The sequence below is a fragment of the Leucopleurus acutus genome (assembly GCF_964270905.1).
Source record: "Leucopleurus acutus genome assembly, chromosome: 17".
Taxonomy (NCBI): domain Eukaryota; kingdom Metazoa; phylum Chordata; class Mammalia; order Artiodactyla; family Delphinidae; genus Leucopleurus; species Leucopleurus acutus.
Genome location: NC_139159.1, coordinates 35,704,277 through 35,723,230, shown reverse-complemented (window position 1 = coordinate 35,723,230; position 18,954 = coordinate 35,704,277). Strand labels below are relative to the sequence as shown.

The following is an 18,954-nucleotide window of genomic DNA, read 5'->3' as shown; positions in this document are numbered from 1 at the left end:
AAGTTCTGCCATGCACTGGAAAAACATACTGGTATTTCTAGGGAAGGGGACCACTCAGGTGACATTTTTGTTTCACCAGGTATATTAAGTATACAAAAGTTATAGTGTATCTTTTAAGTCCTTTGGACGTCTAGTTACCTTTCACTAGAATGATTCTAGTAGATCCTGATAGATACCTGAGACAAGGTCAGGTCAGTGATGTTGGTACCTTTTCTGGCTTAAGAGCATAGGGCAGAAACACAGGAAGAGAGGTCTTCCTTTTCCACTCCTGTTACTAAGAACCCTCTCGAATAATGACAATCTGAAACAGATCACTACATTGTTGCATGTTGTAGAATCAAAGCAGTGTACAAAGCAAAGAGCACGGGCCTCCATTATACTTGCATTTCACTTGAGATTCACTTTTCTAGACCGTGGAGAAAGCAGATGTTCCAACACTTTCCAGGTACTGGAATATTACAATCTGGCAATCTCCACCACTGCATGTTTGATCACACCATTCCCTGCAAATGGAATGCTGTTCCATCAAGGTCAGATTGACCAGTGCAAATACCTGATTTTATCGTACGGTCAGAACCAAATTAACTTACTGAAATTCTGCCCAGCTCAGGGTCTACCTTCTCTGTGAAACCTCCTGTGAGATCCCAAGTTACAAACAACTCTATCTTCTTCAGAAGACACTGTATACTATATAAATAGTAATTTACATATAAATATATGTATATGTGTGTGTATTTCTTTGTTACATTAAGTTACAGCTCCTGTGGTTTCTCTTCTTAACTAAACTGGACCCCCTTATCATCACAGTGGCCATGTACATCATTGTATCCTCCAAAAAATCCAGATAATAATATCATGGACTCAGTATATAGTTGTTTAATAGAAAACAATTAACTAACCACTGCAGAATACTAGTGTCTCTCAAGGTGTGTTCAGTGGATCATAAATCCTATGAGACAGTCCATGAAGGAAAAGATTTCAAATAAATTTGGGATCTGTTGTCCACTACATCTCCTTATCAGAGACTCATAATTCACAAGACTCGTGAAAAGCTCTGTAGCAAAGAAACTGTTGACTTAGTTTGACCCAGTATTTCTCTTACAAGAGTATCAGTTCTGGAGGTCAAGGACATTTTCCACCTCTAATGCAACATCTCTACTGCCTAGTAGAGTGCCTGGCACTTAGTAGACACCTAATAAATATTTGAATAAGTTTCAACATACATTCCCCTTTTAAGCTATAGAAGAAAAACATAGTATATAGTATATTTTGATTTACTTGGGGAGAATAATAATATGAATAGATAAATTTACACAAATCATTTTAAAGTATATATATTTGATAATACTTTTTTCCACAAATCTACACAATGGCACATTTAGTGGTGACAGTAAACGAACTACATTTGCTTCGGAAAACTTGCTAAGAAGGATGGCTACTAAAAACTACAACTTGAACCCAAAACAATTGATTTAGTTCATTGGTCCCCACTCCTTAGCAGTTTTAATATAGAAGAAAATAGACGCATATATTTCTTTTCTGCCATAATATGACATCATATAAGGAATGCTATTTTATTAGCTAGAAATAAGATTTGCTTTTGTTATTTTAGTACATTTGATCACGTAAGAATAATTCTAGATTTTTTCCCCTCCTGTGACTCTCAGCGCATCCCCATCTAAAATAGACTTTGGAGATTTAGATCAAATGTCATATCAATTGTCCTAGACTGCTTACTATGTGCTTTCACTATAGATTTTAACGTCAATAGAGAAAGGAGAAGGAAAAGTCAGAGGGAAATGAAACAGGTGTATGCAACACCCCTCTCTACTACCGACATTTCTCAGAATTCTGGGGGAAGTTGCATCTATAAGTGGAAAGTTTTTCACCATGGAACTCACGGTGGTTGAACTTCTCATGAAGAATTTTTTTTTTCACTACTGAAGAAAAATATGTTTGATTTTACCATAACTGAAAAGTTATCCCGTTTCTACTTCTGAGGTTTGCCCTCAAGACTACTGTTTACCTAATGGAAGGGACTCCTATGCATGGAGGAAAAAGTGCACCATTTGAAGGAAAAGCTAAAGGAGTGATATATTCAGGTAGCTCCTCATTCCACCAATGAAAACATACACATAGATTTTCCACTTTACACCTCATTTTCCACCTTATTTTCATGATTTTGAAATGAATATGTAGGGTCTGATGAGTTTGTCAATAGTCTATAATTATTAGTGTTATTAAAATAGAATACAAATGATAAGCCATATGTAAAAATGCTGTGTGAATAAACTGCTATACCCCAAATAATACAAATGAGTGAATGGCAGTAAATGCTAAGAGGGATTAACAACATAAAGGATATTAAAAACATGCTGACCGTATTTCATATTTTAGTGTCTTTTTCCCTCTCACTCTTTTTTTTTTTTTCTTTTTTTTGGTACGCGGGCCTCTCACTGTTGTGGCCTCTTCCGTTGCGGAGCACAGGCTCCGGACGCGCAGGCTCAGCGGCCATGGCTCACGGGCCCAGCCGCTCCGTGGCACGTGGGATCTTCCCGGACCGGGGCACGAACCCGCGTCCCCTGCATCGGCAGGCAGAACACTCAACCACTGCGCCACCAGGGAAGCCCTTTTCTCTCACTCTTACTCAACTCCTAAATAACTAAGAGAATATGCTCACAAATGGTAAGCATGTTTTGGATGTTCGATGTGTGTTTGTGGGGAAGAACAAAAAAAAATCTGCCTCAATTAGGTCAAATATCATACAAGAGATGAATGAGATTAGAGATGGGATTGGGATTTATGTTAGTTACTCAATAGCTAACCAATCACAGATAGGACAGTGTAGTGCAATATGCAAATATACTTTTAAACAACTTCTCTTAAGTTATCTACTGTCTGTAAAGACAATCACACTCAACTGCTCTGCACTTAACCCCAGAGCTTCTGAGTTAGAATCTCTTAGAAATAGGTACACGTTTCATTGCTTTGGCAACATTTACATGGCTCTGCATCAGGCAATACAACAGCTAAGATCACACTCTGGGAATTCAGGAAAGGCTAGTGTCCAGTTCTGGTCGTTCTACCACCCAACTGTGATCTAGGGTAAATTCCTGATTATAAAAAAAAAAAAAAAAAAAAAAACCCTGAAGATGCTGAAACAGTATTTCCTACATCATAGGGTCGTCATGGGGATAAAAGGTCATTAGGATAAAGTGCCTCTCACCCAGGAAACACTGATAAATGCTACTGATGCTACCATCATCATCATCATGACCGATCATGAACATATTGCCACATGGAAATTCAACATTCCCTGGGCCATTCACAACTCTCCTTTAAAGGACTCATATTCTATGTGGGGTCCTAACACCTTCAAATAACAGAAAATACAAGTCTTTACGCCTTTTTTTCTGTAGCTAATTTTGGCATCTTTCACCTCTGTCCACTTAACTGTTGGTTTAGCACATTCTTGTCACACAAAGAAGCTACTTCCCAAAGAGAGGAGCAATGTGTCAAGTGACAAAGACATTGAGTGAAGTCTTTCACATCCTAGATTGCCCACGGTACAGCTCAGCTGGTCTCTGGGTTGGAAGGCCTGGGTCTACTTTGCTCGTCTGTTACAGGGGAAGGGACATGGTCCTTAGCATGTGCTCTGTGAAACAGAGGCAGCTGCGGGTAGAATTATAACACAAGCAGAACTGGCTTCAATTCTTCCTTCTTAGGTCTTTTTCTTCTTGTTCAGCTGTTCAAGGAACTTGCCTGCCCTCTGTCCCTGCCAGGACGATGTTACGTCTGCCTGGATAAGTAGGTCACCATTGTATATCAGGAAAGGTCTTATTTGTAATCATCAGGAACCAGATACGGCTAATTTGAGCAGAAAAGGAAACTTTTGGAAGTTTATGGTTAGGCCTCAGTAACTAGAAGCAGACAAAACAACCGAAAGCCAAGGCTATGCTATTGCAATTATAGGATCAGGCCAAAGTGATGTTATAAGTCCTAGCTGGCCTTGCTACCAAGCAGCAACAGGAAACAGGAGGTTGACCCAGCACTGCTGGCCTTGCTTCTTTACATCATTTATTTGTAATTCAAAATCCAAGAGAGGGGTGCAGTTGGCCAACCCGAGGTCGCCCGACTGTTTTCCATCTGTAAGGGAGACTGAGCATGTGAGTAAACAGTGTACCTGACATGTTCAGCTTGTAAAACGAGAGGAAGGCTCTGTTTCTCACCAAGACCCACAAAGTGGAAAATTCCCCAAAGAGAAAGGAATTTCAGATCAGATGCTTGAAAAGTTAAAAATAACAACAACAACAAACAAATGCAGATGTGGAATTAAAGACATGGAGTCATTAAGAACCTATATGTGGAGTGATTCAGACCTGAGTTCACATCTGGAGCAAGCTACTCAATCTTGCTGAGCTTCAATTTTCTCTAAAGGAAACAACGTGGAAGATGATATCCACATGTAACTTATGGTACACATGAAGGAGGGTAGTACAGTATATGATGCCTGGCACATCCTATGCATTTTCTAAAACTACTAGTAGTACTATTATTATTGTTACTTATTATACAATTTACTGTAGAAATTAACAGGGAGAGTATTAATAAATGTTAATACAGTGCTAAGTGTCACATTTATGATCTCAGCTAAATATTTGTTGATTCAACAAACATTCCACATATCAGAAAGTAACCTTTTAGTATATATATATATATATTTTTTTACAGAAGAAAAGAAACCCTGAGGCTTAGAAAGTGTAAACAATGTACCAAAAGTCACTCATTTAAGAGGTAATGGAATATTATTCAGCCTTAAAAAAATGAAGGAGAGCCTTTCATTTGTGACAATATAGATGAAACAGGAGTGCATTATGCTGATGAAATAAGCCAGACAGGATAAATACGAATGATATCATTTATATATGGAATCTAAAAAGAAAAAAAGCCACACTCATAGAAACAGAGAGTAGAAAACTGGTTGCCAGGGGCTGGGGTGTGAGTGGGGAAAAGAGGGGAAGACTGGTAAAAGGGTACAAACTTTCAGCTGCAGGATGAATAAGGTCTGAGGATCTACTGTATAACATAGTTACTACAGTCAATAATACTGTATTGTATAACTAACATTTTCTGAGAGAATAGAACTTAAGTGTTCTCACCAAAAAAAGAAAAAAAGGAAAAAGGTGTCATGAGCTGTTAGATGTATTAATTAACGTGATGGGAAGGATCCTTTTGCAACGCATATGTATATCAAATCATCATGATATACTCTTTCACTATCTTACAATTTTGTCAATTATACCTCAATAAAACAGGAAAAAAAGAGGTAATAAAGATGAGATTCCAATCCAGGATTATCTAGCTCAAAAAACTACACTCTTAACCATTACAATATAGTATCCATCCATATGTTGTAACTGTAAAATGCTTAACACAAAGGAAACGTTAACTAAATGGTAGCTATTCTAACTCTAATGCTTACTAGATATTAGTTATGTGGTATGCTTTACTTCTAACTACAAGGGTATAAGGTGCAAAGTCTTGCTACAGAACATAAAAGCCCCTGTGGTACCCTGTAGGATCTCTCGTCTCTCAACCCAGAGTCTCCTCAAATTGGAGGTCTTTACCCCATTTATAATGTGGGAATAATGCCTTTCCCACATTTGCACTGGGCATGAAAATCCATACTTCCAGGTGTATACGGAACCTCCACTTAGCTCCTCGTCACCTTGGAATCACCAGACCAAAGATCATTTATTCCATTAATATAAATGATGTAGGGATAGAAGTACAGAATATACAGAGAGTGTTGGAGGAATCCAAACAACAAGTCCTCCACTCTCAAAACAAATTTTAGAGTTCCAAAAGTAAAGAGCAATGTTTGGAAATAAAACTAAAAATGAAACTAACATCTACAATTAGCCAAGTATTTATTATGGGCCAGGCTACTTACTAGGCACTTGATAAACATTACAGCTCATCTTCCTGCAGTCCTTCAAAGCATATAATATTGTTTCTATTTCATAGAGAAGAAAATTGTATCTAAGCAGGTTAGTGATTAGCCCAAGACCACAGGGCTAGGCTGTAAGAAAAGAAGGCCAAGTTTCAGTGGTCAAAATGGTGATGGATGGTATAACTAGAAGATTATGGCTAATCAAATAAAAATATTCAAAACGGTCCTAATGTATTATTAGGATTTCTTTAGAATAACTTGGGTGCCTTAGTGAATACAGTAGTGGTAGGCACTACAGTCTCTTTAATTTGCTAATCATACAAATCTACTTTAATATTCTTGGTGACAAGGAGCTAACTACTGATAAGACAGCTTCTTCAGTTTGGGGGCTACTCCAGGGTGAAATGCCGGAACGTCTTACTGCCTGCAATGTTACCTAGTTCTACCAGGGGGAATAAAGCAGAACAAGTAGCCACTGTTCTTGACAAATGGATACAGTTTCAGTTTTTCAAACTATGAGTGTCAGATTCATTCATTGTATCAGATAGATCTGTCAAATGGCTTTGCCCATTTACTAATGGATGGCACACTGCAGACACACGTTGGGTCAAAGGACTCAATGTCACCTCATTGATACTGTCATCAATATAATTTGTATGTAAAGCAATTATACTCCAATAAAGATGTTAAAAAAATATATATAATTTGTATTGGCATTTTGTCTCACCCTGACTTTAAGGACTATGTGAGGAGATCCAAGTCTCCAGACCATGGACTGATCACCTCTGCTTGACACAGTATTCTCTGCTCATTTCCAGAGGGGACCAAGGATGAGCTCTTGTACTTCTGAGTCTATTCACCCTACCTGGCAACACATACTAGCTGGGCTGATTGGATCAAGCAGGAGCCCCAGAGTTTAAATTTCCAGCTGCATTGGAGGAAACAGAGGCTATGCCCCAATCCCATAACCCCTCACTTCTTACTTCTAACCCCTCACTTCTTACTTCTAACCCCTCACTTCTTACTGCTAGCCTATCCTAGGCTGTTCTTGCTGATAGGAGTACTTCATGCTAAAAATTAATTTTGCTTACCTGATGGCAGTCACACAACCTCAAATGCCATTTTTATAAATAAGGCAACCACCAATGGAGTGTGATTTAGGGTGTTTTCTTCTGTAGACCCTGCCTATCCTATAAAATCTCCCATTACTGCATCATGGAGACTATAATCCCTTTCCGAGGGAATAGATTCTTTCCAACCATAAGATGAAATAAGAACTTTCATTTCCATACTGCCCAAAAGGAAATACATTGATTACAAAATGCAGGAGAATGACTGATTTTCCACATTTGTTGTGTTCATTAAAGGGTTTTTGAATAGACTTGACAGTATTAAAGAAGTTCAACACACACAAAATAAAAATTAATAAATGAAGAGAAAAAAATTGCATTTACAACAAACAACAAAAACATTGATATATAAAAGGTTGTTATACATCGATAAAAAATGGATGTCATAAAGTCACAAACTAAAAAGTATTAACAGCCAATAAAGATATGAAAATATGTTCAACCTTGCTATTATTAATCAAAGAGATACAAATAAAATAATTCAGGTGTCATATTTTACTGACTAGAATGACAAAGTTTTAAAAAACTTGATAATACTGGTATTGATATTGATAATACTGGTACTGATGAGTGTGTGTAAGAAACCACATTGGATGTTAAATTCTTGATAGAAATAAAAAGCACGGTAACCTTTCTGGAAGACAATATGTCAGTATGTACCAGAACTGACAACCAGCCATTCAAGTTCTAGAAGTCCCTTCTAAGGAAATAAACAAATGCTCAAAGACATATGAACAAGGATGCTTGTCTCATTGTTTAGCAAAGCAAAACAGGAATAATCTAAATGTTGAACAGTAGGGACTGGTTAAATAAATAATAGAATGCTGTTCAACCATTAAAAATGATGCTGCAGATTTTTATTAGGTGATGAGTAATCATACTTATATTACTAAATAAAAATGTTATAGAACTGTTTTGTAGTTTGATATAATAATTAAAGGTATTTTATACTTGTATTGTATTTATATGCACCCCGTCACAAAAAAGTTTCAAAAGATACCCTCAAAAATGTTACAGAGATGATTTATCAGAAATGGGATTTTGAGTTATTTTTCCTTTTTTCTTTAAATCCTTTCAATTTTGGAGTTTCTGCAATGAGCCTGTATTATTTTTACAATTAAAAATATTTAAATTTACAACAAAAGGATCTAAATTCCTCCAGTTTTCCATTTATTTTCCACCTTGGCTCAGGGTATTTGTGTAAAAAAGAAAAAAAATCAGCTTATTTTCTCTTTTGTATCAATCTAAATTTACTTTTCATAAGTTAACTATTTTAGTCTGGCAAAAGTTTCACACAGGAAAATTGTTAAGGTCTGAGTATTCTATTACCTTTAAAAGCACTGGAAACTTTGAAATTATTTCTTTCAGAATTTTCATATAATACTGAAAGGCGGGGGGGAGGTAGCAAAATGAAGGCAAATAGATAGTAGTAGTCAACTTCAATTAAGAAAAAGCAACAAGAGGCAGTTTGTACTCTTTTGATACGGCAGAAGCCCCATGTGTCTACTCATGCTAAAAAATGTATATATACACACACACATATATATGTTTGTGTGTATTATATGTATATGTGACACACACACATAATTAATCCACAGCCTTAGGCTAATCACTCATTGTGGCAGAAACAACGAGCTGTTGACTACACTTTAATTAGCTCCTCCAGCCTGTAGAGGCATCACTAGGACCAAGATAGGAACAACATTCTCCATCTCCGCTTGCATCTGGGTATGGTTCTATCCCAAAGAATGTGACCAGAGGTGACCTGAAGAGTTTATGTCTGAAGGATAACGAGTTGATAATTGTAGCTTGCAGCTTCCTCTCTCCTTTCCTTTTTAGGACAAACGTAGAGCCAGTTGATGAAGGTGGTGGGTCCCTGAATAACTGAGCAGAAAACTGACCCTCAGACCACCAAAGTCCATACTACACTCCTGAGTGAGTGAGAAATGAACTGTCCATGTGTTGCTCCACTGAGGTTTAAGGTATATTATTTAGTGTTTAACTAACGCATTTTTTCTTTAAACCTCAGTTGCCTTCTCTGTAAAATAAAGTCTTTGAAAAGGATCCACTGTAAGTTTTTTCCCTTGCTTATGTTTTTATCTTAGTTTTTAATTCTCAGAAACATTGCACGCATTTTACCTTTTAAGTTAGTAAGTCTACTTTTTTCCCCACAAAGACGGGTTCTTCAAGTTATGGAGAAGTCATAGCAGACTGTTGCTTCAGTTTAAGATACGCATTCACATATGAGATGAGAAGGGTGAGGACCCAGAGAAACGCATTTGACAGAGGGGAGTGAGAGCATACTGAAGAATGTTTAGTAATAAAGAATTCAGATGGGAGAAACGGATGGGTTACATCTAACAGATTTGCTCAAAGGAATTCTGGAAAGGCAAATATGTGAAAATGTATAGCAAAGACATGAAATGCCTTTTGGTCCCTAAATGGATTTCATTTCAAAGACGTGCATATTGCAAATACATGTACCGTAACACTTCTCTGTCCACTTCTAGAATTTTCTAAAGCCTGACAGAACATCTGCAGAGAGAGGATGTCATTCCAAGATAATCGACTGCAAGTTACTAAATTAAGTTAAAAATGTCCTTAACCTTGAACAGTTTTTAAAGAGATTTTAGAAGAAAGGAGCCCTCCAGGGGGTTGTATAACTATATAATTGTACCCTTTCTAAAAGGCTATTTACAGATACATAATGTTTCCCCTCCATTCTTTAAAGTAAAATATAGGATTAAAAAAATAGTTTGGGGATAATATTTGTTTGGGACAGCAGGCACTGCTAATCAGTACCACTCTCTCCTTATTCCTTACTATCAGAGCCCTGGTTTAGGAGACCCCATTATCCTTAAGGCTAAGGTGGCCAGTTTAAAATCCGAGCTGATGAGATCTAAGTGCAAGTCCGCTGACCATCTGTGGTAAAAAATTTGCTCTCTGAGTTAGACATTGCCTTTTTTTTCTTACTTAATTTCTTTTTTTTTTTTCCTTTTCTTTCTTCCTGCCCAAATTGTTGGAACACTATTGGAGATTCTGGGGTCACTTTGAAGCTATGTGGACGTGCTAGAGATGTGGAAGCTGGAAGAGCGAAGCAACCCAGTCCCCTGGTGATGCCCTTCAGCAGCTGGACTAACGCTAGAGGGACTATCTCCAAACTTCCTGCTACCCGTGGAAAGTAAGGTAAATCACTCATTCACTTTCTGTTACCTACTAACTGATCCAGAACTCTAACCTCAGGGTTCTAGAACCCTTCTCAGTATCCCATAGTCATACTCACGTTCCGGACTCCTGATCATCAGACTTGCTTATAGCAGATGTATGGGGAGGGCTGGCTCTTCTGGAAGCCCTCATACTTCCTCCCCTACCCCCACCACACACAAATAATGATCTTTATGTCCACTCATCCTTCTATCTACACTCAGAGGCCAGGGCCCCCAGGAAGGCTTCACTGACAACCCTTTACTCCTCTCTACATGCAGAAAGGGTAGAGGTGTGGGCTCTGGAATCAGACTTCCTAGACTTGAATTCTTAATCTGTTACTTACCAGTTTAGGACGTGGGCAAAGTGGTTACCTTCTCTGGACACCCCCGTAAAAGAGGAACACTAAGTAGCACCTATGTACCTTACTGAAAGGATTAAATGAGCAAATGCAGGTAAAGTTCTTATAATTTTTTCTTGGGTCAATCAATTCTAGCTGCTATTGTTACCTTTGGCTAATTTAGGGCAGAGTCCCTTTGCCCTCCTTTGGTTCTCTGGGCCCGTCTCATTCACAACACACACAACCGCATACTGCAGAGTTTTGAAAGGTGGTTCTCAAAATGTGGTCCCTGGGCCAGCAGTATCAGCCACACCTGGGAACTGGTTAGAACTCTGGCACTGGAGCCCAGCAATCTGTGTTTTAACAATATTCTCAGGCAAATCTGATGCACACTAAAGGTTGACGACAACTGAGAACATCTGTCTCAGACTCTCCTGGAGGCATTCACCAAAAATAGAGTTACAGGACCTTACACCTGACCAGCTGGAGAAGGGGTCTAGTAATTGCCCTGGGTATCATGCTTGTCATGATTTTTCAGCACATAAATGTTTGAGAATCACTGCCATTTTGAATGTGTGTTTCACTTGTCTGTTTTTCCAGTGGACTTTACTTCCTTGCAAGGAAGGTTTGTGAAGATTTGTTGCTGTTGTTTACATTATTAGTTTTATTATGCTAATTCTAGAATCTCTGGTGCATAGTGCAATCTCAGGCAGGAAGTAGTGGCTCATTAAAACAGGTATCCCAAAAGTCTTAGTAGAACTTCAAGATTAATTCCTTCAGGAAGAGGTAAAATTGTCATTAGATGCAGATGATATGATACTATATAGAGAAAACCCTAAAGACTCTACATGAAAACTACTACAACTGATAAACGAATTCAGCACGGTAGCAGAATACAAGATTAACATACAGAAATTGGTTGCATTTCTTTATACCAACAATGAAATATCGGAAAGGGAATGTAAAAAAACAATGCCTTTTAAAATCACAACCCCAAAAATAAAATACTTAGGAATAAACCTCACCAAGAAGGCAAAAGACTTATATGCTGAGAACTGTAAGACATTAATAAAGGAAAGTGAAGATGATTCAAAGTAATGGAAAGACATCTCATGTTCTTGGGTTGGAGGAATTAATATTGTTAAAATGCTCATACTACCCAAAGCAATCTACAGATTTAATGCGATCCCTATCAAATTACCCATGACATTTTTCACGCAATTAGAACAAATAATCCTAAAATTCATACAGAACCATAAAAGACCCAGAATCGCCAAAGCAATCCTGAAGAAAAAGAACAACGTTGGAGGCATAGCCACCCCAGACTCAGACAGTACTCCAAAGTCACAGTAATCAAAACAGCGTGGTATTGGCACAAAAACAGACATATGGATCAATGGAACAGAATACAGAGCCCAGAAATAAACCCACACACCTCAGTTAATCTTTGACAATTAATCTTTGACAAAGGAGGCAAGAATATATAATGGGAAAGAGACAGTCTCTTCCGCAAGTGGTGTTGGTAAAGTTGGACAGCCTTATATAAACCAGTGAAGTTAGAACACATCCTTTCACCATACACGAAAATAAACTCAAAATGTCTTAAAGACTTAAACATAAGACATGACACCATAAAACTTCTAGAAGACAACACAGGCAAAATATTCTCTGACATAAATCATACCAATGTTTTCTTAGGTCAGTCTCCCAAGACAATAGAAATAAAAATGAAAATAAACAAAGGGGACCGAATCAAACTTACAAGCTTTTGCACAGCAAAGGAACCCATAAACAAAATGAAAAGACAACCTACAGAATGGGAGAAAATATTTGCAAATGATGTGACCAGCAAGGGCTTAATTTCCAAAATACACAAACAGCTCATACAACTTGATGACAATAAAAGCAAACAACCCAATCAAAAAAATAGGCAGAAGACTTAAAGAGACATTTCTCCAAAGAAGAAATACAGATGGCCAATAGGCACATGAAAAGATGCTCAACACTGCCAATTATTAAAGAAATGCAAATCAAAACTACCATGAGGTACCACCTCACACCAGTCAGAATGGCCATCATTAAAAAGTCTACAAATAACATATGCTGGAGAGGGTGTGGAGAAAAGGGAACCCTCCTACAACACTGTTGGTGGGAATGTAAGTTGGTGCCGCCACTGTGGAAAACAGTATGGAGGTTCCTCAGAAAACTAAAAATAGACCTACCATATGATCCAGCAATCCCACTCCTGGGCATATATCCAGACCAAACTATAATTCAAAAAGACACATTCACCCTGATCTTCACAGCAGCAATATTCACAATAGCCAAGACATGGAAACAACCTAAATGTCCATCAACAGATGAATGGATAAAGACGATGTGGTACATATATACAATGAAATACTACTCAGCCATAAAAAAAAGAATGAAATAATGCCATTTGCAGCAGCAACATGGATGCAACTAGAGATTATCATACTAAACAAAGTATGTCAGAAAGAGAAAGACAAATACCATGATACCACTTATATGTGGAATCTAAAATATGACACAAATGAACCTATCTATGAAACAGAAACAGAATCAGAGACATAGAGAATAGACTGGTGGCTGCCAAGGGGGAAGCAGGTGGGAGAGGGATGAACTGGGAGTTTGGGATTAGCAGATGCAAACTGGTATATATAGATTGGCTAAACAACAAGGTCCTACTATATAGCACAGGGAACTATATTCAATACCTGTGATAAACCATAATGGAAAAGAGTATGAAAAAGAATGTATATACATATGTATAACAGAGTCACTTTGCTGTACAGCAGTAATTAACACAACGCTGTAAACCAAGTATACTTCAATAAAAAATAAGTTAATTAAATTTTTAAAAAGATTAATTCCTTCAGAAGAACAAGTACTACACATTCACAAAAGAAGCACCCTTTGAAAGTTTAAATTTTTGAATTTCTTTGCCACTTCCTTAGTTTTGATCATCTTGGACAATATATTTTTAATCCTGACTTTTAAAAAGAATTGTGTTTCAGTGTTTGCTATCCTTAGAGAGACAGAAACAGATAAGTACAACTAAATACTTGTTTTTCAAAAGTCTCAAAAGTATAAGGGAAATGAAAGTAATTATATCTTCAAATGATTTTGGGGTATGTTTCTAATTTCATACTTCTGATGCGATTAAAGATTAAAACTGTATTAAGACATTTGAGACATGCCGCATTGGTATTAAATGAATTTAATTTTGTGTAAAGTGGCAGAAATATTTTCTTCAGCAAACATACCTGCAGATATAAAATCACAACCATAAATATACAAAAAAGCAAGCTATTGAATGAAATCTGATTGGTTATTTCCCTGCAGTATGGATCTGCTAATAATTTAATTTACTACTTGCTAACAGAAGCCAAAATTTAAATATACATATATATATGTCTGTGTGTATATATCTATCTCTTCAATTTTAAATCATTCATATATATGAACAAGTATACATACACATATATAACAATTGTTCATATATATAAACAATTTAAATTAAAGAAAGTACATCTGGTGGCCTATTTTTTCCCCCCGATTTCTAAAGAACACCATATTCTATTCTAGGCAGTGGAATGTCAATCCACCTTAAGGGTTGTTCAATGAGCATATCTGAGAAACCACTGGTTTAGCCAATGATGTACTTATTGAGGGAGGCCCTAGTGCCACTGTCAAGAGCTTATCCACAGGAGAGATATGAAGGTACTTGTTTGGTTTGTGAAAAGAAGGAGTAGTGAGGAATGGCAGGTAGCTGCAGGCTGATGACACGTGATGTCCGTATATATGTAGAACCAACACACCCATAATTGCACCCATTTTCCATACCCAAATCCAAAGCCTTTATATCATTAATCCCAGGCAAAAATGGTAAGATTCATGTGTGTTACTATCCCACGGCTTCAAGATGCCTCTAAACTCATATGAGTATGTCTTAGTTTTATCAGTGGAGGACAAACCAGGCTTCTATCACCAAGCCCCATTCCATAACAGGCAAACCAGTCCAAGACTTCTCTGAGTGCTGCAGGAGAGTCTATGGAAGGGGCGCTCACTCCACTGTGATGCCTAAAATGCCTTTGCACAGAGCAAACATTCAATACATGCTGAGTGAATGAATGAGTGAACTGGCTCATTTCAGGGAAATTCCATTCAACAGGCTGGCATTCCTTCCTACCCATCTTAACTGTTAAGCTTGCCATCAGACAAAAATTTAATTATAAAACATTAGAGCTGAGGAAATTTTAGAAACTATCTACTCTCCAGAGGTATACAACTTTAATTTCGTGGTAAAAATCACTAGGAGTGATTTAGGAGTCTATCAGACCTGAGTCCAAATTCCACATCTACCATATTTTGGTGAGCAAATAACTACTTCTGAGGCTCTGTTCCATGTATGCATTATGGGATATCATAATAATACATACATTAATTGTATGACTATCAGGGGATGAAATGACACAATCCATTTGCCATGGTTGGCTAAGTAATTTGCACCAAGTAAGCACTCAAGACATTAGCCAATATTAATAGCGGAGAGATGAAAACAAAACTCTGGGACTGATGCCTACCTTAGTGGCCCCAGTGGTCATAATGACTTTCTTCCATTCAGCCTGCTCTCTTCTCACTAAGATTAAGGAAGAGAAGATGAACAAATTAGGAATAACAATTTGAAAATGGTTTTATACTCCCTGGATGAATGGAATTATAATAAAATGATTCATGAGTTCTGCAGAAATATGATGAGACTTTAGATCTTTATGTTAGTTCTCTACAAAACCAATTTATGGCCCTAAGATGTACCTTCCCACCCAGCCCCATCCTTATCAGGATCAAATATCATTGTAAATGGAAAAGTCAACAACACATAATCAACAAGCTAAGTTACAAGCCAGTGAAGTCTTTGATAGAGAAAATTCAGATTTATCATTATATGTAAAAATAAGACAATATGAAGAACTCAATCTAAAAAATATTACCTGGAGATCTATAATCTCTACAATAGTGCTATAAAAAGTAAAGAGCTAGAAATCTATTTAGATGGTTTTCCTTATAAGAAAGCACTTTCTGTATAACTTTTAATGTACTATTGATGAGAACAATTCAACAAAATTCAAATAAATATCTGCAGATGTCCTACGAGAAGAAAAGAACAGAGTTAGATGTGACAGGGGATAACTGGACTTCAGGATGAGTAAGACCCTATACTTGACCTCAATAAATTAACATGAAATACAGTGGATGAGTCATGTACAGAATGTCAGAATTCTAAAAGGCCAAGCTAAGTACCAAAAGGAACACGTGGGGACTCTTAAGAAGGAAATAAAATATTGGTTAGTTGATTACGAAAAGGCAGAAGGGAGTAGGTTCCCTTTGGCTGCTCTTTGAAGAGATCACTTCCTTTCCCCCCTAGTCCTGAGGCTAGGGTGGCATGGGCAATAGAGGAATGTGGGGACTGAGAATCATTTCTACTCTCACCAGAGTGGCTGGAAGCAGATTTTCTTACCAGGATGTAGTAGTATGCTAATATTTAAGGGTTCTTGAGGTCAGAGAGAAGGGTTTGAATACTCCGGCTCCATCTCTTGCTGTGGGTCAAGTTTCTTACCTTTCCAACACCTCGTTGGCGTCTTTATCTGAAAATTGGGGACGATGATAATGTCTCCCACCTGAGTGTGAGAACTATATGATACAGTGCATACGCAGGGCTAAATTTGGTGCCTGGCAAACAGAAAGTGCTCAGTACGGCAGGCGAGTGTAGTGACAATAAAGGCAAAGATGACGGGGGTAGTGCCGGTGTTGCTTCTGCCCCCAGAACAGGCTCTGACTGGGAGAGAGTTAAAGCACCTTTGGGTTCATGGGGGTTTATATATAAGCAACGGTTGATCAATGTGAGCTGGTTGTCCAAATGATTATGTGCAATCTAAGAAAAAAATGGGCCTCGGATCTGCTCAGCTACTTAATAATATTAGCAGCGGGAGTAGTCAAAGAAGCTAAATTTTATTACGTGTTTATATGCCAAACAACGTGCTGAACGTTTTAAAAGGATTTACTCACTTATTACAAGGAGGCTATACGCTAGGTCCTGATAATGTTATTCGTCTCTTTCAGATGTTGACTGAGCCTCAGATGGGTTACAAAAGCACCTAAGATCCCGTTGTCAGTACATGACGGAAATGAGTTCAAATCCAGCCTGTCTGACTTGTTCTTAATCACTAAGGTATGAAATTAAGCATGTTGCCCTTTGCCTGATTCTCCTTCTGAGGCCTGAATATTTCACTTAGCTCTCTGAGTGCAGAAGAGAGAAAATTCTCTCTCCTTGACCCAACTTGGCATCAATACCCAACTCCCCTTCTCAAAATGCGTTGCTTCAACGAGCAGCAATGAATGCCGGGTCGTGGACCAGTCACCTTGATGACTAAGAGTCAGACACTAGGGAAAGAAAATGCTCTGTGACAAACCTACCCTTGTACAGAAACAAGACAGAAATGGGGGGACAGGGCAGAAGATAATGGAATAAGGCATACGAAAAATAGCACCTGGCATCTTGACAGTAATAATAATAATAGTAGTAGTAGTAGTAATAGTAATAATAATAGACTTTACTATGCTCTAGGCATTGTATTAAGTGCTTGGTGTAAGTGACTTCATTTTAATATTGAAAACAAGTCTATGGGGATGAAATATTATTAACATCATTTTATAGGCAGGAGTATTGAGGTTCAGGTAATCAGGTAAATTGCCCAAGCTCATATGGTTAGCAAGTGGAAAGCAGAGATTTGAACCAGCACCTACACTCCTAACCATTATGCTATAACCATTATGCTGAAGACATAAGAATTCCAATGGTCTTTCCCCATAACCCACTCCTGCACTCCAGACTTAAATAGTCCAAGATCAAGAGAGAGCAAGCTTGGAGTTGCCACTCTTCAGTGAGTGTCAATCATTTCAAAACAGTGTATTTGCTAACAAGATGCACTTCCTGTGATAATCTTCTCAACCAGCTATCAAGAAACAGGAAGCAAAGATTCAAGTAACAGTATGTTCCTACTTACGAGGAAGGTGGGACAGCACAGTTGACACTGGGCTTAACTGTTCTGGAAAACGTGGTCCCAGTAGGCATACACGCTGGTACATTTTCCCCACCTACCAAATACAAAAGAAGTATTTCATTTCCATGTTGCTCTTCAAAGTTCCACCTCATTCGTGCCTGTCATTCATCCTCTGGCCTCTTCCTGTCTCCATTTCTGTACAGAAAGGTGCTGAGTCTCTGCTCTCGGATACGAAAAGGGTGTGTTAGGAGAGGGAGCCATGGTACCTCAATGTCTTTTTTTTTTCATCTTAATTCTATTATGCCAACTCCACTGAACTTAATTAGAGTGAATACAGAATTACACAATTACCCTCTGTTCTATTCTTCAGATGTTATATTTTGATAAAATTTACGACATGCTGCTCTCCCCTTGAACACCAGATGAACACTAGAAATGGATGTGTGTTGACATAAAATCTGTTATAATTACAATTCAAGTATAGCTTACATAATGATAGTGTTAACATAAAATTATAGATGTGTAGAGACAACGTGGTCATGCATTTTTTAGTATAAGTACATGCTTAGACCAATATCTGTTAGCGGAATGAAGGTGAAAGAGAATTTTGGTTAAGCCCGAAAGGCTGTTTAAGGAGTTGCAGATAGCTAAGGGGAACTCAAAGACCAGTAAGATAATATTTCCCCTGCCATGTTTGCAATTGCAAAGTGAAGGGAAGATGTGAAAGTAAGTACCCCTATGGAAATTACAAGACAAGTACATTTTTTTCCTTGAGTACCTGGGTAAATGCTTAAATTCTAATGTATATCAGTGATGCAAATTTTCAACAGAGTTTGATAAATCATAAAATAATAATTATACATATATGTATATAAAACTGCATGGAACTAGGCAGTTCAGAATTACTTCTAATTAAAGAGGTACCCTATGACAACTAACTTAAACCTTACAAAATATGGTTCCAAGTACCCTATCAGAGTGAAAAGCAGGAGACTGAAAGGTTTAGTGTAAATGTTTGTAGTCATGGTGTCTTAACTAAAACTACTGTGTCACAAATACTATTAAAATAATTGTGACATTTTATTCACTTTTACTGCAAACAACAAAACAAACTATAGGTATTTTTTCATTTCAGGTAATTATTTTAGCTAACAGTTATTAAATGTTTTGAGAAGACACAGTGCTAATTGCATTACTTCATTTTATCTTTAAAATAGCGCTTCCATGTAATTATTCTTAATA

At 37.5% G+C, this 18,954-nt stretch overlaps 1 protein-coding gene across 1 annotated transcript in view; it reads right to left on the bottom strand.

Annotated features, from left to right (window-relative positions):
• Positions 1-18,954, bottom strand: part of LOC309973985 (metabotropic glutamate receptor 7-like) — a gene marked incomplete at its 5' end in the record, with an annotated part of 168,219 nt that overhangs the window by 90,013 nt on the left and 59,252 nt on the right. Inside the window, one exon of the mRNA XM_082858443.1 lies at positions 17,716-17,806. Within this exon, the coding sequence (XP_082714569.1) occupies positions 17,716-17,806 (91 nt within the window). The remainder of the gene's footprint in view (positions 1-17,715; positions 17,807-18,954) is intronic.